General features: G+C 41.8%; 1 protein-coding gene across 2 annotated transcripts in view; it reads right to left on the bottom strand.

The window, feature by feature from the left end:
- Window positions 1-331: 331 nt before the first annotated feature.
- Window positions 332-22650, bottom strand: part of Best3 (bestrophin 3) — a 38475-nt gene continuing 16156 nt past the window's right edge. For both annotated transcript variants that reach the window (XM_048349796.1, XM_048349797.1), the window contains 3 exons: window positions 19520-19600; window positions 17840-17991; window positions 332-1822 (listed from right to left, as the gene is read on the bottom strand). In XM_048349796.1, coding sequence (XP_048205753.1) covers window positions 907-1822; window positions 17840-17991; window positions 19520-19600 — 1149 coding nt within the window. In that variant the 3' untranslated portion in view covers window positions 332-906. The remainder of the gene's footprint in view (window positions 1823-17839; window positions 17992-19519; window positions 19601-22650) is intronic.

Here is a 22650-nt window from a genome sequence, read left to right as displayed (position 1 = left end):
TGATTATGTAGGTTCCATGACCTTTTGGTGCCAGTTTACTCCAGTGTCCAAGTCTAAAGAGCCGAAGCAGAAGGAAACAGCAATGACTTTGAGAGAGTGACAGATACATTCCCACACACTTTCTACTGTGAGATTGGGAGTGAGAGAATGATTTGTTGACATCTTTGATTGTCTTGGTCAATGCTTCATGTTTTGATCACCATAGAAAGAAGCAAGCAACAGAGTTGGTGAGAGAAAAGATTATAACCTGAAGACTGGGACAAATTAGAGTCACCAGAGAAAGCACAACAAGGAAAGGAAAAAAATGGATAAAAGAATAAAGAGGAAGAGAAAAAAAATAATAAAGTGAACACAGAGAAGGATATTGAAGAGAAACAAAGCTTTCTGATAACTAATGAAGCTTAAGAATTAGGAAACAATAATAGTTTTGAAAAGGAGGAAATTGTCAATTGAAGAATTTTGAGTAGAAAAGGGCTTTGGAGGTATTATGTGAGCTTCTCCTGTCTATAGCTAAAGAAAAAGAGAAAGGGAACATCAAAATGTAGAAAGAAATAGAGAACCTTTGAGTCTAGGCCTTTATGTCCATGGGATTGGCTTACAGGGCCCTTTCCAAAGCTGTGAGTTTGTAAGTCTGTGAGTTTGTAAGTCATACAGATCTACATAAGATTCCATATTCAGCTTAGATAATTCTCTGTGGGCTGAAAAACTTACATGAAAGCCACTTTGTGAAGGATGATGTGAATGTGTTTGATATTTGCAGTGTTCAGAAAAGCAGGATCATAATGCCCTTCAGAGTTTTAAGGAGCTTAGATAGCATGATGATTTTTTTTTTCTTTTTAAACAGACTCATCAGCTCATATGGTAACAGGGGACTGATGCTGAGCTTGGGTAAAGTATGATCCAGGGCTAGAACTGGGTCCTGGAGCTTTGTGGCCATCCTTTGGGTGATTCCTCCATTTGCTCATTGTTATATTCTAGGATATCTGTTTCCTTGGTATCCAGGTTTTCTATTAAATACAGCACCTCTGGGGAGACCGCAGGGGCAGCCCCAGGGTGGATTCCGATGGTCTCTGAGGATGTTTCGGTGTCGATTAAAGGGCCCGGCCCTGGAATTACAGGATCCGGACTCAGGTTTCCTAGAGAGGTGTGGCGGGACTCCCCCAACTCTGGGAGGCTCCACCTTTTGGGGAACCTGTCATCATCCAGGGCTTCCTCAAACTTGAACATGTCTATCTCATTATTGGCTGACAGGGTCTGGTGACTGGGGGCCCTGGATAGCGCCTTCTTCTCTGAAGGGGACAGGAGTGACCCCAGGGGGTCTTCCTGCTGCCCAGTCCTGCTTGGCTGCACTCCAGTAAACTGGAGACTTAGCATGGAGGTCTCGGAGTCGTGGTCATCCGGGGGGGACCTTGGCGCTTCGGCGTCTGTGATCAAGACCTCGGGCACCTGTGGCATTTTGGTGGGGGAGGCCCTCCTGCTGGACTGCGGGGTCAGGCTCTGGAGCGTGCTGGTCCTGCTGGTCTCCCTGATGGTGGACAGCTCGCCCATGCTAGCGTGCAGCTTGGGGCTGCCCTGCAGGGAGTGGGATGGCTTGCGGGCCACGGAGGCTCGTTGGGGGATTCTGGAGGGCACGTCCAGCAGATCCCGAGCCGGACTGAGGGGGAAGAACACCGAGCTGTCGCTGGCCTGCCTTCCGAAGCTTCTCCGGCGGGGGCTGGCCGGGTGTTCGTGGGTGCTCAGGAACCGCTTGACCTTCCTCATCATGGAGTGCCGGTGGCCGTGTTTCTCATAGTTCCACAGCCAGTCGTCATGGCCAGAGAGCCTGAAACGCATGAGGACAGAAGATAGGCAGGGGAGCCTTAGGGGCCTGGCCTTGGGGGCTGAGTCTCGCAGAAGAGATCAGTGTCCTACTTTTACATTACAGATTTGGGAACTGGGGTGGGGGTGGGGTGGGGTGGATGTTGTTTGCGATGTGGAATAGTTTAGCAGAGGTTCTCAAACCTTTTGGTCCCGCTTAAAAATTATTGAGTATTTCAAAGAGATGTTTGTCTGGGTCATTACAGTTAAAAATAATAGAGGAATAAACAAACCCCATAAGAATGTATAAGCACACATTCCTTTAAGGAATAAGGGATGACATCACCACATATCTTGCAGCCTCTGGAAAATTCCATTATACTATAGCAAGACACCCCCCCCCCCAATCAATGAAAGATAATATTCCACAACCCCAGTGGATTCTCTGCCCCTCCCCTTCCCATTGAGCCATATTCCTAGTCACCCCAGTGGATTCTTTTTTTTTCTGGGCCTTGAACTCAGGGCCTGAGCACTGTTCCTGGCTTCTTTTTTGCTCAAGGCTAGCACTCTGCCACTTGAGCCACAGCACCACTTCTGGCTGTTTTCTATATATGTGGTGCTGGGGAATCAAACCCAGGGCTTCATGTATAGGAGGAGGCAAGCACTCTTGCCACTAGGCCATATTCCCAGCCCCCTGGCTTCTTTTTGCTGAAGGCTAGCACTCTGCCAACTTGAGTCACAGCTCCACTTCTGGCCATTTTCTGTACATGTGGTGCTGAGGAATTGAACCCAGGGCTTCATGTATAGGAGGCAAGCACTCTTGACACTAGGCCATATTTCTAGCTCTCCTAGTGGATTCTTGAAACCACAATAGTATGGAACCATTTACAGCAATGCCTTTTCCAGCTTGACTAATCACTTAGCATGCATTGTGGCTGAAACTTTTGCCTTTTGAGGTACAGTAGCAAAACTAGTGTGAATTATTTTCTTTCTTCATGGCTTCATGAGTAGAAAAAATTCATTGTTATTGTGCTTCTTTGCAACTTAGCCTATGATTTCTGTTCTTAAGCTAAGAACTTGTATCTTTTTCTTAAAGGAAGCACTATGTGACTTTCCTTCAGCAAATCTAAACTTCTAGCACCACTATGCATATACTCTGGGGCTATCCCTGAGTAAATAAATAAGATGAAGATGACAGTCAGTGTAATAATGGAGTCATCTGCTAGGTGACTAATAGATAGGTAGCTTATATAGTGTGGATATGTTGGACAATGGGACCATTCACATCCAAGGCTAGACAGAGTGAAATGGCTTAAAGTTTCATCACAGTACTTAGAAAGTCATGCAATCAAGAACTTGTGGATGGCTTAGTTTTGGAATTTTTCTGTTCAACTTTTTTGGACTATAGCCACCTATAGGCAATTTACTGAAGCCTTGAAAAGTGAGATGGTGGATGAGGAGGAATTTCTATATATTTATGAGAGAATGAGAATAAAATCGTAGGGTTGATATGAACATAGTTTTGACCACATAGTTTAGGAGTCTTAGAAAACCCCAGATAAATGTTGAGAGTCACTGATCTAGAGACTTAGACATTAAAATAGACATACTGAATGTACTGGTTTTTTTTTTTTTTTTTTTTACAGTTGAAATAAGATAGTGTTGCCTCAGGATCCATGCCCTATCCCCCGAATGAAACCTCAATAGATCATAGCTAACTATGAGAGAGCAAATAATAAGGAATAATAATTTAGTTGTTATGTGACTAATAATCACTGTTATGCACATGTCATAGACAGGGAGATTTCTTAAGCCTAAGAAATTAACCGCTTTTCTTTTGTAGCCCTTGTTACCTATTGCTTTAATATAAGATAGGTGTCAAGGAGTTAGAGCCTAGGGAAGAATAATGAGTACAACATATTCTTTTCCCAGAGGTAACATGTATACATTTCTGGTGACTGCTTTGCCCTTGTGCCTGTTCAAGTAGGGCTAAAGAAGGAGAAGGGTGAATCCTGTGGAACGAAGATATTTACGGAGGCCAGGTGGATTCAACGTATGACTAAGCTCCCCTTAGTGAGTTTGTGGTAGATTTGCTGTGGTTAAGAATATCCTGTTGAATTTTCTTTAACACTTAAAAAAACCCACATAATCCTACCAACGTTAATCTCCTTCAAGGCTGAAATAGAATGAATAATTGAGATAAGGATAGTGTGTTTGGTTTGATAGTGTGTAAGGTTTACTCCTGCCTCAGATTGCATGTCTGTCTCACATCTCTGTGGATTTACACTCTAAATAGGGTTCGAAGAACTACTTCAAAGCCTTACCCTTAGATGACATGGGAGGCTGGCTTTGGGAGCCACAGTAATGAACCCTCCCAGTCTAGGGCTGGTTCGGAGAGCCACTGTGACGTGATGCTTTATGCCAGGTACATTTTGAGGGAAGGAAACACAATGGAATTTTGGTAGTAGATGGGAACTGCCTGAACATGGTTGACTCAGGCCAGCCACCTCATAACTGATCAGCTCAAACCTGTCAACTCTTCACGCTGAATCAAGCCCTAAAGCTCTTTAATAAAAAGGAAGGGGTGATTTATATGGACTATACATTTGGATTAGCCTAAGGAACAGCCAAAGACAACCTGTTCCTGTGTTTATGAATAAATGATGGCTGGCTGAGATGATTAACTGGCGAAATGTTCTGGGATGGTATTGGGTTACAGCCTAGTACTGTTTTTCTAAAGCCCCAGCATTGCCCTTGGCTACCAGATAGCCCTCCTGACCCAACCCCTGGTGTGAGAGATGCAGATTCTGTTACATCAGCTTGGGAAACGCAGACTCATGCTTCAGTGACCCTGGTGACCCTGCTCCTTGGCTTTCATTAAGTCAGATTGCCAGTCACACTTCACAGGAATCTATTTAGCCACGGAGGCCACCAGAGGAGAGGAGTGACAAGTACAGTTGGTCACTAAGATTGCTGCCCCGGGCTGTGCTCTGGGACTTAAGGTCAAGCTGGCAATTTCTCTTTACAGGACAGGCATCTGCTCTCCATTTGGAATGTTGCCTATTTATTTGGTTTTTTTTCCCTTTAACTATTCCTAAGTCCACAACCTTGTAAGAATGACACAATCATCTAGGGGAAAAAACAAAAAAAATTGTTTTTGTATGTGCTGGTACTAGAGCTTGAACTCAGGGCCTGGGAGCTCTCTCTAGGGTTTTTTTTGTTTTTTTTCTGCTCAAGTCTGGAGCTCTACCATTTGGGCCTACATCTGCACTTCTGGCTTTTTGGTTGTTAATTGAAGAATAGAGTCACATGGTTTTCTGTTAAGGCTGGTTTTGAACCTCCATCTTTAGATCTCAGCCTCTTGAATAGTTAAGATTATGGACATGAGTCACTGGCACCTAAATTAAGTTGATAATATTATTACTTCAAAATCTTGTGACTCCAAAGAAAAAAAAAACACCTTTTAAACTATGCACTAATGTAGTGGATATGTGCATTCAACACAATGAGAGGAATAAGCCTTGAGTCATAGACTGGAGAAACAGACAAGTGCAATGAGCAAACTGCAAAAAATATTTTTGCTTAGGAAGCCCCAGTTTTCCTACCTGACATTGGTTAGATGTGCTCATCAGACTCCATTGTATCTTCTTTCCTCTTAGGACTATGGTGTGGACTCCTGAGATTCATTTGCTTATCCACTTGGCTAAGTTTACTGAGCATCCACCATGAACAACTTGTTGCATTATGTGCCTAATTACTTATACTTTAAAAGGAAGGGAAGGCATGTGTATAAATGTCTGCGTTTGGAGCAAAGTAAGTTTCTGATACTGTATCAGAATTGGATTGATTGAGAAGTGGTGGAAGAAGTGACAAGTAGGAATTAATGTTTGTGAGGAGGGAAAAGTCCTTGATGTATGTAAAAACACAGAGGAGAGTGTGGGACATAGGCTGGAATGATAGACTTGGAGTGTGTTATGAAAAGTGATTTGACCCGTCCCCTCTTCTTCTGCCTTTAACAGGAAGTGAAGCCCCCGCCCCTGGGGGGCGAACACGTGCGTGCTATCATGGCGGGGACTTCTACAGAGACCCAGCTCTTGGGGGGCTGTAGTCCTCGCCCATAGAGGAAGTTTGTGACATCACCATGACCAACATGGTCTTTAGCCTATGACTGGCCCTTTGGCCAGTCCCCCTCCTTTCCCGCCATTACCATTATATAAACCCCCTCCCAATTAAATCCTGTGAGACCTGTTCAACCATCAAAAAAAGAAAAAAAAGAAAAGTGATTTGAACTTTATCAGTGACAACCACTTTGTTAGCAGTGAGCAACCACTGCTTGTCTTGGAGAAAGCATAACCTGCCTTGTAAGGTTAGTGTACAGGCTAGCTTCTAGCTTGTCCAGGCTATAAAGCCTCCATGAAAAGCAACATTGGTGAATGTTTAGGTGAACAAATAAGACTGAAAACTTTTCACACTTTCAGTGTAAAGTTGGGTGCTTGGAGAGGGGACAGTTGATGTAAGTTCCCCAGCACAAGGAACCAAATGATTTTTCTTCTCTAGAAGATTTCATTATTAACACACAGAATTTCACCTCCTCCTTTCTCTAAAAGTCATAACCATGACAAATATAACCATGTTCCCTCAAAATAGAGAAACAAAGAAAAAAAGCTGAACCAATGCAATAATAATACTTACAAAACTATATGCTGTAAACTAACTGTATAACTCATGGGGGGTGGGAGGGAGAAGGTGGGAGAAAAATGAGGAAGGAGGTAACAAGTTGGATTAGAAATGTACTTACTGCCTTATATATGAAACGGTAACCCCTCTGTACATCACTATAACAAGAAATTTAAAAAATTCTAAAAGAATATATAACCATGTTCCCAATATAAAGAAACTGGTTTAAGAACAAACTGGTTGAAAGCTTGGAGCACACAGAATAAGATACTTTGAAAGATTTCCTCACATCCTAACTAAGTATACCTTTTAGCTTCTTTTATGTTTTCTGTTCTTCCTCATTTGATTAAAAAAAAAGTACATACCTATTGTAGAGACAGCAAAAAGAAATGTACTCCTACCTGACCTATTTAACTGTAAATCTCCATAATACATCACCTCCATAATAACAATTTAAGAAATTAAAAAATGTTTCCTTAGTTTAGGGTTAGTATAATTCTGATGTCCAAACAATAACAGCAGAGTCATAATATGACAGGACACAAGCAAGCACATCATTATATTGCTACCTATTACAGATGGTCAGATGAAAACGTGAGGTTGGAGCTCATTTGGATGGGGATAGGCAGGTAATTAGAGAAAGTAGGACATTCATGGAAAGTGCAAAGAAGCTATCAGTTTCCAGACATGGAGTTGGAGAATCTGCTCGAAGGATGGGACAAATGATTCATTCTGAGAGCTCACAAAGCCAGGACCCTGCTGCCTAGGCTGACGCAAACTCACTGGGTAGCCGCAGCGACTCACACAAACTCTCTGTGACTAAGCATCACAACTGGCAAACTGGTGATAATATATTTTTTTACCTGACTTCCATGTTATTTGCAAGTTCACAAGGAACCGTCTATGCCAAAAGGTGAGTAAAGACACTTAAGGGACTGTGTGGCAAACTTCCAGACCACTTTGGTAGCTCCTAAATCACCACTGACCTTGCACAGGTTGGAGGAAGATAATAGTGCCTACCTGTAGGGCACCCTCTTTCTCCTTTTTAAAATGTCAACTAGTAATGGCCTGGGACTGTGGCTTACTGGTAGAGTGCTTGCCTAGCATGCATGAAGCCCTGGGTTTGATTCCTCAGCAATGCATAAACAGAAAAAAGCCAGAAGTGGTCCTGTGGCTCAAGAGGCAGAGTGCTAGCCTGGAGCAAAAAGAAGCCAGAGACAGTGTTCAAGCCCTGAGTCCAAGCCCCAGGACTGCCTCCCCCCCCCAAAAAGTCAACTAGTTAAAACCTTCAGTATGCCTAGGGCCTCTGGATAAATGGAGGAGAACATAATGCTTGGCAGAAGCTGTTTCTATTTGGTGGAAGGAAGTCAAAGAGCACCACATGATGGGCACTAGGCTTTCCTGACCTTGCGTCTTGATATGTTTTCCTTGGTGCCACCTGGCAGACATAGCCAGTCCTATACATATTTACTGCACAATGCTAACCATCAACACAGAAACCCAAGGCACACAGCAATGAAATAGGTTGTGCTACATGTTGGGTTATTTTTGAAAGTGGGGCAGATAATGGTAGGAGAAGAGAAGAAAAAAGGAAAAGAAAAATGATGTTAAACCAGTTGAGTTTGTTGTTTATGGTTAATTGAGTCTATAAGGAGGGGCAACATGCATTATTTCTTCAGGGCAGATAGATGTCTGGATTGAAATTAGTTTCATCCTCAATGTTAAGAATATCTCAAGCTCAGCATTTCAATAGTATCTGTTGAATACATACAAAGCCTTCATCCCACAGCCTCTCTTGCCAATGACAAATGTCTGAGTGAGAAAAGGGTCTAGTTAAGGGCTGTCTAATAAGTCAGGGTAAAGATCTTCCCAACTCATTTCCATTTGAGGAAGATGGCTGGAGTCTGGCAGCTGATAATGGAAATACACTGTCATACTTCTTAAGGTGTGTTTGATATAGAAAGGCCAAAATAGTTTTACAAGAAAATTTGTATGATGACTTGGTTGGGTCAATGCATCTTTTTTTTCCCCCTCAAAACTAGCCTTTTGCAGGCTGGGGATATGGCCTAGTGGCAAGAGAGCTTGCCTCGTATACATGAGGCCCTGGGTTCGATTCCCCAGCACCACATATACAGAAAACGGCCAGAAGTGGCTCTGTGGCTCAAGTGGCAGAGTGCTATCCTTGAGCAAAAAGAAGTCAGGGACAGTGCTCAGGCCCTGAGTCCAAGGCCCAGGACTGGCCAAAAAAAAAAAAAAAAACAAAAAAAAAACTAGCCTTTTGCAAATCAGGCATGACTGTCTCATGCCTGTAATCCTAGCTACTCAGGAGGCTTAGGTCTGAGGTTTGTGGTTCAAAGCCAGCCTGGGCAGGAAAGTCTGTGAGACTCTTCTCTCCAAAAAACTAATAAAAGAAAGAAAGAAAGAAAAGCCTGAAGTGGAGCTCTGACTTAAGTGGTAGTATGCTAGCCTTGAACAAAAGAAGATTAGGGACAGCACCCAGGCCTTCAGTTCAAGCCACAGGACTGGCACAAGCAACAAAACAAAACTAACAAACAAACAAGCTTTTTGCAAAGCATCTTCCATTTCCCTTGTGCAATTAGGTAAACATTGAGCTTCAAAAAGGTTGAAGGATAAACCCACACGATGCTTGGTCTTTCTGTGTTCCACTTTTGAAGTGATATTTGGCCAATTTAAATTCAAATATAGGAAGTCATTTTAACAGAACTGAAAGGAGGAATTTAGGAAAATGATATTTAACATGATGAATTCTCCTTCTTATGTCAGATTCACTGTTTTGAAATTGTGGCATATTTAATCAAAGTCAGGCAACTAACTACATTGGAGAGAGTCTGTAATTGGCCTGAGGCTATATCAGGACAATGACAAATGCAGAGGAACATTTATACACAAGCAAGTACTCTTCAAATCCGTATAGAGGTGAAGGCTGTTATTTTTAACCTTCCACACCGAAGAACACTTAAACCTCAGGTTTATAAAATCGGCAAAGTAGCCCTCACACTGAGCTTGCAGGGATGGAGCTGCAAGTGGGCAAAATATTGGATCCACTCAGCTTCTCTTCTGCTTCCTTTCTTATGCACATTTCCAAGCTAACTTATCCTGAGAGGTCTTCTTTGCCTCGGAGCTTGCCTTTGGATCTTTGACCTTCTCAGCACCGCTGTGCTGCCGATCTAATGTTCAGACCCAAAATGGTGCCAAATGTGGTTTGTGGCTTATTGCACCTTTAAAGAGGCCTAGCTAGTGACCTCCTGGGTCATGTGGTTTTAGTCCCTGCTGGCTGACATAAAAAAGAAATGATGGCCCAAAGAGAAGTTCGGCTTCATCAACTCCTCCTGTACCTCAATCGTGCTGCATCCAATAATAGTTTGGTTAGAAAAGGAAATTAAACCATGTACACCTCTGATACAATTTTAAAGTTGAAAACTGAGCACCAAGAATCTCCAAAGAGGGCTGGGAATGTGGCTTAGTGGTAGGGTGCTTGCCTCGTATACATGAAGCCCTAGGTTCAATTCCTCAGCACCACATAAATAGAAAAAGTTGGAAGTGGGGCTGTGGCTCAAGAGGTAGAGTGCTGGCCTTGAGCAAAAAGAAGCTAGGGACAGTGCTCAGGCCCTGAGTCTAAGCCCTAGGACTGGCCAAAAAAAAAAAAAATCTTTCAGGAAGTTCTAAAATGATGATTGAATGCACTTGTTTCTTTGGGAAGTCCTGACTCTTCTTCCTTTCTTCCTTTCTGGGACATTAAGGTGTATGTGTTTGTGTGTGTGTGTGTGTGTGTGTGTGTGTGTGTGTGTGTGTGTGTGTGTGTGTGGCCAGGGTGGGGCGGTGGTGGGTTGGGAAGGTGTGGAAATCAATATTCCAAGAACACATTTTTGTTGAGGTTGAACTTGAGGTATTTTTAGCAGCTTATAACATAAGCATGTAATAGTATATATTACACTATATTTTCTTATAAAGCTAATATGGTTGAATATAGTTGGTTATGAGCATATTACTGAATAAATTATCCATCTAGAAGTGCATTTACTCTAACTTTAATAAAGCTCTTGCTTTTGACAACATGCATCAGGTGCTAGTGGCTCACATGTTTCAGTGGGCTGAGACCTAGAGGATCAAGGTTTGAAGCCAGCCCAGGCAGTAAAGTCTATGAGATTCCATCTCCCATTAACCAGCAAAAAGCCAAGCAATATATGCATTTTTATAGACTTAAATTAATATTGACTACTAATATTGGCTGCTACAATTCTGAATTTTTTGTGCATATTATGAACATGTATGTATATACACAGTAACTAATTATTGTTATACATGAATAGAAGTTTTGGAAGAAAGACTGATAAATAAGTAATAATTTTCAATAAGCTGGTTACAGTTTTACAGTATCAAACATGTCTTTTTTGGTGCTAATACTGGGCCTTGAACTCAGGACCTGGGAACTGTCCATTAGCTTTTTTTGCTTAAGGTTAGCGCACTATCAATCACTTGAGCTACCACCCTACTTGTGGCTTTTTGGTGGTTAATTGGGGAGAAGAATCTCACATACTTTTCTGCCTGGGCTGGCTTTGAACCTTAATCCTCAGGTCTCAACCTCCTAAGGGGCTAAGATTACAGGTGTGAGCTATTGGCACCTGACTCACAAATGTGTCTTAAACAAATGCCTTCACTTGTAATAGAAGAAACTCTTAGAAAATGTGAATATTTCTCCTCTGTTCTAAGGGAATTCTCAATTGACCTCATGGACCCTTTCTTTAAGATTACTCAAATGTGAGAATGTTTTCACTTAATTTAAATATATTAATATTTAAAGTATTATTTAAACATTAAATATTGTTTAATAATGGCAAAATGCCCAATAATAATGTTCCTGAAATGGGATTGTAGTCCATGGTGTATGGTGTACAGGCTTGAGCATGCTTTAGATTAGAAGTGAGGTTACCAAACACTTATGACATACTTGAGTGATCTGATTCTTAAGCAGCCTTGGCCTTTCCTCTCCACAGCTAGAATCCTTTTTTTTTTTTTAAATGGTAATACTTTATTAATAAAACGATTAAAAGATCTCCAAATCACTAACAAATGAAACAAGACATATTCATTAGGCGAAGACTTGGTTCTTTATGGTAAAGTATAAGTAAAAACATCCTGAGCTAATTGACAAAAGTAAAACGGCATATTTACGAGGCAAAAACTCATCTTACGGAGAAATGGACTGCATAGATTAGTAAATCCTGATTTTAAAACTACAGCTGACAGCTGGGTGGGGACGGCTCACGCCTGTACTCCCAGCTACTCAGGAAGCTGAGATCTGAGGAGCCAGGTTCCAGCGTGAGTTGTAAAGTTCAGGAGACTCTTATCTCCAATGAATTAGTAAAAAGGCAGAAGTGGGGCTGTGGTTCAAGTGGTAGAGACCTAGCGTTGAGCAATGGAGCTCAAGGAAACCTCCCTGCTCTTGAGTTCAAGACGCAGGACTGGCACACACACGCACACACACACACACACGCACACACACGCACACACACACACACACGCACACGCACAGGCACACACGCTCGCAGAATGGATGCTAGCTTCGCTGTCTCCCTCCCCTAGCTGGGGAGGCCAGGGGAGGCCAGGGGAGGCGGGCCGGCCTGCTAGGGGGCACCTGCCTGGAGCAGAGCCGGCTGTTCTCTGCCTCCACAACTAGAATCTTTTAGCTGTTATGAGTGGATGACTTGTTTCTTGTTTGGGTTCTTTCAATGTCCTTAAGGGGGGACTGAGAATATGGCCTAGTGGCAAGAGTGCTTGACTCAATGCCCTTAAGGGATTATTGCTCCTTTACTTGTTGGCTGTTTTGATTTTCAAGACAGGATTAAACAGAGGTATGAGAGACTTCAGTCTCTAATTTTAATGTGTTCTATTCTTCAGAGTCTTCAACTTGGTGTCAATGGGTAATTGCAAGTAAATAAAAAGTAGTAAGAATGTTGAAGTGACTCATGATCATATAATGTGAGGTGAGGCACTCTCCATCTGTCTCATGCCTGTTGTGGAGAAGAGACAAGAGCTGGATCGTGTGTGTGTGTGTGTGTGTGTGTGTGTGTGTGTGTGTGAATTCATTTTCAATAATGCTCGTTTTCAGGGTTTGTTTTAGTAAAGTTAGGTTTATCAAATGTGTTTTATTGTTGTCCCATTTTCGTTTTTAGGGTTTAGGTATGTTTTCTTATAGACCACTCCTCTTTCGATTGGTTTCAGGTGTTTTCTTGATCTTGGTTAATAGTGTCTTCATGGTTAGGCTAATAAAAAAGATGCTTTAATTAAAACAGTGATCAGAAAGCAGTCCATATTCTGACAAGAGAACAAATAAACAGATTCACCGGAAGTGATCTCAGGGGAGATGATGGGCAGAGTTCAAATAGGAAAGTTTTTTTTTTTTTTTTCATAGCCCAGTTAATGAATAGCATGGCTTATTAAGTGGAGATGTCTGGCCATACAGTAAATACCACTGGTTATTAAATACTCAAGGTGGATATATTTATGAAACAATTTTGAATTTGGGTGCTCTAGTCACATTTTTAAGTGCTTTCATACTAAGTGTTGACTCTGAAGTTGCTTTTCAACATGTCCCAGTCTTAACAAAGACTGGGAGATGAAACCTCAGCACTGATTTGGTGTTGGAACTTACAGAACAGAATTTTTAAACACCTTGGTGTATGGTTGACCAGAGAAAAATGAGTCTTGTTAGAATATCCTCTGGCTTAAGACAGTATGAGGCTTGATGAAGGGACACGGGGCTTCCCCCTTCACTAACTGCATAGCTACCACCCCTCCCCCCATCTCCCTATCTTCCCCACTTCATTCACTGGCTCAGGCTCTGGGCCTCCCTTGTTAGGGCTAGCACAGCCTGCTGTCACACCACTATGTCTTCTCTGTCACCCCTTGTGATGCTGACAAGCCTTTTTTGTTCTTCTAAGAGAAAACAGTGTTAACTTGTCTCTCTAGTTTTCTTATCTCCATCAATCCAGCTGTCATCCAACTGCCAGACTAACTAAACCAAAACTGTGACCATTTTTTTGTTGTTGTTGTTGCCAGTCCTGGGGCGTGGACTCAGGGCTTGACACTGTCCCTGGCTTCTTTTTGCTCAAGGCTAGCACTCTACCTCTAGAGCCACAGCGCCACTTCTGGCTTTTTTTCTATATATGTGGTGCTGAGGAATTGAACCCAGGGCTTCATGTATACGAGGCGAGCACTTTACCACTAGGCCATATTCCCAGCCTCTGTGACCATCTTGTTTACTGGCTTTGGATAAAGGCTATTAAAACTCTCCATAATCTACCTTTGCCTCCTCCCCAGATTCAATTTTTGGCTCTTCTAATTGACCTACCAAATGATTCCTTAGAATATATTGTCATTCTTTATCATCTTTGTTCACATTAGCCTGGCATATATCCTTTAGTGACTCCCCCTACTCTGTTTTCTTGGGGTGGGGATGGGAGGTCTAAGATTGGTACTCTGATATTTTTACTCATTGGCTAGTGCTCTACCAACTGAGCTATGCTTCCAATCCCTTCCCTCACTCTTAAAGACACATGTTAGAATCCTCAGCTCCAAGAACCCTTCTCTGTCAACAGGCTGTGTGGAGTGTGTCCTCACTACGCGTATTTCTGCAAGAGTCACTATTTCTCTTCGTGCAGCATTCACCACATAAGTCTGTGAGTTTAAGAGGTGGCTTTTTTCATGTCTATGTTTAGTATCTGGCATAAAACTTACTGTGTGGTAGTACTCTGAAAAAACTTACCTGAATAAATGAATGGGCACATTCCATATGCAGAAGCACATGAAAAAACATTTTAAGTTTGTATTTAAGACTTTTTCAAAATAAAGGAATAAACTTATTTTACTATGTGATCTAGCAAATGTGCAGAACACAGGGCTGTATATTGAACAGGTTTCTTACTCCTGAGAACAAAGCCATTTGCATCTGTGTAGAATGAGTTTGCTGAATGCGAAAGTCATTTCTGATTGGCCTCGTGGGAGGCTCCCTCATTCCTTAGATTGCCTTTGCATAGTAATTTGCTCAGTTGTTGGAGGGTATTGAGTTAGTTTTAGAATATGAAAAGTTAATATGAAAAGATACGGCAAATGTGATTTCTGAATTAAATATTCTGGAGAGATAAAACCCAACCAGGGTATAAAACTACAAAATTGCCAAGTGCCAGTGGCTCACACCTATAATCCTAGCTACTCAGGAGGCTGAAATCTGAGCATTGTGGTTCGAAGCCAGCCTGGGCAGAAAAGTCCCTATGAGACTCTTATCTGCAATTAACCACTCAAAAATTGAAAGTGGAGCTGAAGTAGAGTGCTAGCCTTAAGCAAAAAGAGCTCAGACAGTGCCTAGGCCCTGAATTCAAGCCCCACAACTGCCAAAGCAACAACAACAACCAAAAAAATCCTACAAAATTTACTCACTCAAGAAGGGATTCTCTATGCTCATTGAGCACAGAGAAGCGTGAACAAGCTTTGGCTAATAAAATTGACCTTTTCTACCTGTCCTGATTAGTCTGGGAATGGGTGTGTTAGTGAAGCCTAGCCAATCATAACAAAGCAAGCACTTCAGCTTTAAGAATTGGAAAAATAAGGGGCTAGTGGCAAGAGTGCCTGCCTCGGATACACGAGGCCCTAGGTTCAATTCCCCAGCACCACATATACAGAAAACGGCCAGAAGCGGCGCTGTGGCTCAAGTGGCAGAGTGCTAACCTTGAGCGGGAAGATGCCAGGGACAGTGCTTAGGCCCTGAGTCCAAGGCCCAGGACTGGCAAAAAAAAAAAAAAAAAAAAAAAAAGAATTGGAAAAATAGATTGCATTTCTACTCTGTTAGCCCTCAAAAGTCAGTGTTTTAAGTCTGAAGCTGCTGGTGGCCATCTTTTACCATGAGGATGGAAGAGCTTGGTGGAAAAGGGAGCAAGAGACAGACCCAGAATGGAGAGAGACAGAGCAATAGCAAGTTGGGTGACATTTTTGGAGCCTCTGCATCCATTCATTTCCAAAGCTAGACTAGTCTTTGGGTATGGCCTACTAAACCTCTTTTTGCTTAAAGTAGCTTGGTTTTGTGTCACAGGTGATGAGCATTTTGTCGAACCCCTCAGTCATAGGAAAAAATCGACAGTCACAGACCATAAAGCTCATTCTTGTGGATGCTTGACTTCCCAAGTCCCACAGTGGCTTTTCCTGGATCATAAGCCTCCCTGTTAATGGTTCCCATCCATGCAGAAAATCAAAAGCAAGTCAGCTTTTGCCTGATTGTTTCTTTGATCAATTGCTTCTAGCACAGTTTAGTCAGACAACTCATGAAACCACTTCCAAAGACTAGCATTCCCCTCTGCCTTTCCCTGTTATGCTGGTCAACAGGCCACTTGATTAGAGGCCTTCTGACAACTGATCTTTTTTTTTTTTTTTTGATGCAGTCTTAAACTGTTTTTTTCTAAGTTGTTTTATTTTATGTCCTATGTTCCTACGGTTAGTTTACTATGGAAAGATCACAGGTTTATTTAATATTTGTATATCTCAAGTTGAAATTCATGAGTGAAAGATCTGACTACCTGATAAAAATAATAGTATATTTTTATACAGATGATCTTATTAAATCTTCCCAGTAATCTTTGGGGGCAGCTATTGTGTTTGAGACCTTGTAAATCCTTAGTTCTATGTTTCAGTGTTTGGGATGGGAGAAATACAAGTTTTAATACTTTTTGGAGAACATGGGCATTATGGTCACAACAAATATGTTAATCAAACTGAAAATCTCAAGTAATTTTAACCATTTTAGTGTTAGTTGCAAAAATCCCCAGCTTTGTGGGCATTAGAAATGGATCATATTCTGAGTAAGATCACTGCAATGATTCTTAGGACCTGGTCTTCTTTCTTTTATATCTTCAAGGACTTTACATTAATCCACAGTATAGAGGAAGACAGAAAAAACTGAATTTTCTAAAAACAAACTCACAGAAAAATATTGGGATGGTTTTAGAAGTTCATGAAGCTCTGTCACAGCAGAGGGAATTACCAGGGCCACTAAGTGTAAGCAAGGGGAGTTGTCTTCCTGCAGACTGAGCAATAGACTGGGGAGGGAGGAGCAACCTGGTCTGCAAAAACCCAGGATGGCAAGGCCCAGCCTTAGGAGGCATAAGTCTAACCTGCTGTGGGCTTTCTTCTCTAACGTATCCTTTAAGGGAACCAACACAAATCTCTTTTTTTTTTTGCCAGTCCTGTGATTTGAACTCAGGGCCTGAGCACTGTCCCTGACTTCTTGCTCAAGGCTAGCACTCTGCCGCTTGAGCCACAGCACCACTTCTGGCCTTTTCTCTATATGTGGTGCTGAGGAATTGAACCCAGGGCTTCATGTATAGGAGGTGAGCACTCTTGCCACTGGGCCATATTCCCAGCCCCAACACAAATCTCTTGACTCCTATGTCTTTCACATTGCTTGCCACATCGGAATTTCTTTTTTCTTTTTTTCTTTTTGTCAGTCTTGGGGCTTGGACTCAGGGCCTGAGCACTGTCCCTGGCTTCTGTTTTGCTCAAGGCTGGCACTCTGCCACTTGAGCCACAGCACCACTTCTGGCTGTTTTCTGTGTATGTGGAATTGAACCCAGGGCCTCATGTATATGAGACAAGCACTCTTTGCCACTAGGCCATATCCCCAGCCCCTGAATTTCTACTTCAGTCATCCTTTACTTTGGCTCTTCAGGGGCTTTTAGCCTCAGAGGCCTCCTTGGAAGAGAAACACTGCAAACCATTATTTACATGAGTTAGAGTGAAGCTTTATGGAAATAGAATACAAGCTAGATATTCCAAATTGTGGGGAATCTGGAGGAACACTGAAGGAGGGGAAGGAAGGTCAAGTAGCTGTGACAAGACAAGAATTGGCCTCAAGGAAAAGCCACACCTTTGCCACAAAAGTTCCAAAACAATTACCCATAGATTTTCCCTTTCTACAGTCTTTTTTTTTTTTTTTAAAGAAGCAGGGATTATGATTTTCTTAATTTTGCTGTACTCTCTTCTTTCAGTTCCTTAGAAACTGTGGTCTCTTTCTCTGGCAGGGAAGAGTTATTCTTCTCTTTTACCCATTTCTCCAAAGCCAGATACATGATCAGTTTTGATAAAATTACTCTAGAGCTGTGCGTGAATGCACAGCTCTAGAGTAACGCCTGTAGTACAGAGGACAGATATAGCTGGGTTAAACTCATGTGAGTAGAGATTGACTTGTACATACAAAGCACAGCCAGAAAAAGAGCTTTCTCCCCACATCTAAAGATCAGAACAATCCTCGAGATATTTTCTAGGTCTTGAATGCTTTCAAAAGAACATGTACACTCACCCCATTTGGATTGTTGACCCTAGGAACGAGGGAATGCAGTAGTCAGCAGCAGCCAGTGTGTATGGTGGTCGAGCTGCAGAGTCATCCCAGTAAATGTCCTTCTTCATCTTGGGTAAGCTCATGTGCATCTCATCCACAGCTAGAAGAGACACCTAAAAGCATTGTCATATGGTTAGAACAACTAAGATAGGGGTGATATAAAAAAAAAGGAACAATGTCCAGCAGGCAAATGCAAATTGGAGAGCAATAAGACTTGGCCTCAAAGAGTGAATTTATAGAGGCCTTAAGTGCATATTTACTGCAGCCAGGGCTTCTGCAGAGTGGTCCTTGTTGTTTACTGTTCCAGAGCACTTGGCAGTAGTATAAGTGGGCTTTTTACACTTCCCACACACCATCTGTGGAGTCACATGTCCCAGTGTAGAGCTACATCTCATCTTCAGGAAGGTGAGACAAGACACCTTTGTCTTCTTTGCTTCCGGTGATGATGATGGATTGTTCTTAGTGACTCCACTGACAGCCCCACACCTCCCCGCAGGAAATATAGCAGGGTAAACATTCTTACTATATTATCCTGTTAATCCTGTGAGCACATGTCTGCTTGGTGTCCTTTCTTATGTGCTTTCTTGTTTGTTTGTTGTTTATTTGGAAAGATAAACCAACAAGCCTAAACAGCTCAAAGTGGTAGTGATTTCCTCCTGGCTTTGACAAGGTTACATATAAATAATTTATTCCTTCTGAGAACCAAGTTTTTGTTTTTTTGTTTTTTTACTGGGTTTTGGATTTAGGACCTTGTGCTTGCCAGCAAGACCCACTATCACACTCCCAGATCTTTTTCTTTCATTATTTTTCAAATCTGGTCTTGCATTTATGCTCAGGGTTGGCCCAGGCTGCCACCCCATCTTATTTACACTTCCCATGTAACTGGGATGACAGATGTGTAACACCATTCCAAGTTAGTAATTGAAATGGCAGCTCCTAAACTTGTTATCCTGGTGGGCCTCAAACCACAGTCCTCCCAACCCCAGCCTCCTAACTAGCTAGGAATATAGGCATGAGCCACTGTGCCTGGCCAAGGGAATCCAGTTTTGACTAGAGTGAGTAATGTAGGTGCAATGCTTCTTCCCTAACAGACTGACAGTGTAATATACAATGAAATATTTGAAACTAGTCATCCAGGGCAAAAAAGTTCATGAGAACCCCTCTCAAAAGAAAAGGAAAACTAGGCCTAGTGGTTGTGTGTTTGTCACCTCAGCTACTTCAGGAAGCATGAGACCCAGGTTGGCTTGGGCAAAAAGTGGGACTTGTCTCAAAAATAACCTTATAAAAGGACTAGAGGTTTGCCTCCCATGGCAGAGTATCTGCCCAGCAAGCATAAGGCTCTGATTTCAAACTCTAGTACTATTTAAAAAAAATTGCTCTCTACTAGATGGAAGAGGCCCAGTATGGAAAACAGAAATTTACAGAGAAAATTGATTGATGTGGCATTCTACTTAAAATGCTCTAGAAATGAGATCCAGGACAACAATATGCCCAAAGCCCCACCTTCTGTACAGTCAAGTCTCTTTCATTTGTGCCTAAAACTCTCAAGTCCAGGCGCCTGCATTCAGCGCCTGTTAGGATTCGAATGATCACAAACCACTTATTCTTAATGTTCATAAGGGAAAGAAAAGTTCCTCTAACCTGCAAATTTCTATCAATGCACCAGTTAGTTTCAAAATCATCATCATCTTCTCCGAAAGGGTTGATAAGTTGCTCAGCGACCTGGAGTTAAAAGCACAGAGTAAGGGGCTGAGGATATGGCCTGGTGGCAAGAGTGCTTGCCTCATATACATGAAGTCCTGGGTTCAATTCCCCAGAACCACATAAACAGAAAATGATCAGAAGTGGCACTGTGGCTCAAGTGGCAGAGTGCTAGCCTTGAGCAAAAAGAAGACAGGGATAGTGCTCAGGCCCTAAGTCAGCATGGTGTGAAGACAATACTGAGATTGTGCTTGATTCTTGCTTTCTGCTCTCCTTCTTTTGCCTCAAGTCTTGTTATTTAGTGAGTATATTGTCCAGCCCTCTGCTCCACTTTTCAAAATGCAAGCCTCTCTCTCAGAGAGGCACTTTTAAGGAGCTGAATCAAATCAAATCAATGGATATTGAAGAACTATCATAGCGTATGCTTTCAAGGAATTTATAAAGGCCCAAACAACTAGACAGGGTTAAACACCAAAGAAGGAGTTAAGCCACAAGTAAATTAATATAAGATGATTTCACAATTTTTAGATATCAACTGCTAAATAGATGACTCTGAAAGCTAGAAATTATCAGGCCTCAATAAGAAACTTGGTTAGTTTTACCCACAAATAATATATTCTTATTCAGTGAGTCAGTTTTCCTGCTGGGAAAAGTTTAGCAGCTTTTTATTGTGTATCTTCTAATACTTGTTTGATATCAAATATTCTTACCATGTTCTTGAACTAAATAGCATTTTTTGTTGAGAAATGTGTGTTTCTGACTTGCTTATCAATCACCTTTTTGAGGAATTTTCTTTTATTTTTTAATTGTGTGTGTGTTTGTGGAGAGAGAGAAAAAGAATTAAAGAGAGATTTTATATTGGGTCTAGCTAACAAAACTATACATAATAACCATTTGATTAGATTCTAGGTTCTGAGACCTCTGGGTAGAATCTGTTACTCACTTAGTTTTTAAGATTTAAGTAAATTAATTTCATTTTTTAGCTAACCTGGGAAGCTCTTAGAAACAAATAAACACACACACACAAATAAACAAACAAGCAAGTGTCTGGGTACCTCCTCCAGAAATTCTGATTTTGTGAGGCTGAGCCTTGTTATCAGGATTAGGTAAAGCTCCTGGGAGATTTTTTTGTTTGTTTTGTCTTTTTCCAGTCCTGGCGCTTGAACTCAGGGCCTGGCACTGTCCTTCAGCTTCTTTTGCTCAAGATTAGTACTCTACAATTTGAGCCACAGTGCTACTTCCATCTTTTTCTGCTTATGTGGTACTGAGGAATTAACCCAGGGCTTCATGTATGCTAGGCAAGCACTTTACCACTAAGCCACATTCCTAGCCCTCCTGGGAGATTTTTTATAGCATATCAGTAAGCTTTACTGGAAGAGTTGTGGCAGAGTTCTTCATTGCAAGGCATGAGGGACCACCTAACTTCTCTTGCCTAGAGTTTAGTTTCATTGACTAGGCTGGCTGCTGAGTCCTCAAAATATTTTCATTATATTCAAATTTTTGCCTTTATGGTATTTAGTCCTGTATACCTTGCCACCGTCTGTATCAAGTGGTGAAGATGACACCTCCGTTAATGAACTGACAATCTCCCAAAGATATACCTTATAGGCGGTTCCATTTCCAGTAAGAAATCTGTTTTTCTATACTATGGAAAGACTTACAAAGACCCAAACTGTCAAGATGCTACTCACCAGTGAGGAAAAACTCATTTTTATTTGGTTTGACTTCTTTTTTTTTCCTTTTTTCTTTTTTGGTGCTGGTCGTGGGGCTCGAAATCAGAATCCCTGGCTTCTTTTTGTTCAAGACTAGCATTCTACCACTTGAGCCACAGCCCCACTTATGGCTTTTTGGTGGATAATTGAAAATAGAGTTCCAAGGACTTTCCTGCCTGGGCTGGCTTCAAACCATGATCCTCAGATCTCAGCTTCTTGAGTAGCTAGGATTACAGATGTGAACCATCAGAACTGGCCTTAACAAACATTATGTTGCCAGGTACCATGCTCATGTCTGTAACCCTAATCAGGAGGCTGAGATCTGAGGACTGTGATTTGAAGCCAGCCTGGGCAGGAAAGTCTGTGAGATTCTTATTTCCAATAAACTGCTCAGAAAAATCCAGAAGTGGTGTTGTGGCTCAAGTGGTACAGTGCTAGCATTGAGCAAAAGAAGCTCAGGGACAGCGCCCAGGCTCAGAGTTCAAGCCCCAGGACTGGCAGAAGAAAAGAAAAGATACCAGAAGAAAGGAACCACTAACAGCTCTACAATCCAGTCAAGCACCTTATGTGGACACAAAGCAAAGAGAAAAAAGCTCAGCACAACTCAGGGCAAAACACAGAAGAAAAAAAAAAAGACCAGAATAATAAGCACTTCAGTCAGTTGTGATGATTTTATAAAGCTAAGTCTAGGGGCTGGGAATGTGGTTTAGCAGTAGTGTGCTTGCCTAGCATGCATGAATCCCTGGGTTCGGTTCCTTAGCACCACAGAAACAGAAAAAGCTGGAAGTGGTGCCATGGCTCAAGAGGTAGAATGCTAGTCTTGAACAAAAAGAAGCCAGGGATAGTGCTCAGGCACTGAGTACCAAGCCCTACAACTGGCAAAAAAAAAATTTAAAAAAAATTATAAAAATAAAACTAAGTCTACTTTTTCTTCTAGTGGGAAATGAGGGCCATTAATCTCTCCTGTTCTTTCTCACTCTTAAGTTGGTGAAAATAATTAAGAATCACTGTCATCTGGTTAAAAATGTTTTTTGCCATTTAAAGGACATGTCATTTGTCTTTTGAGCATACTTTGAAATACCAACATACTTAGTTTTCTTGGTGACGATTCAAACCATTAAAAGAAAAGGCTTCTGTAGGGGAGATTTGCTCCAACCCCAATGCCTGACTGCATATGGGTGCCTAGCAGGCCAAGCATTAGAAAATTCTGCTTTGTTATCCTGTCACTGTCCTTGGATTTCAGTTAGCGTACCATGGATATTGTTTTTTATTTCTTTTTGAATCACTTGCTTCCCTTTTGGAATGTTACAAAAGTGATAGAAATGTCAGGTTGTGCTATTACAGTTACGCATCTGGGGA

This window comes from Perognathus longimembris, chromosome 1, assembly GCF_023159225.1.
Source record: "Perognathus longimembris pacificus isolate PPM17 chromosome 1, ASM2315922v1, whole genome shotgun sequence".
NCBI classification, from domain to species: Eukaryota; Metazoa; Chordata; class Mammalia; order Rodentia; family Heteromyidae; genus Perognathus; species Perognathus longimembris.
This window is presented reverse-complemented; position numbering and strand designations above follow the sequence as displayed.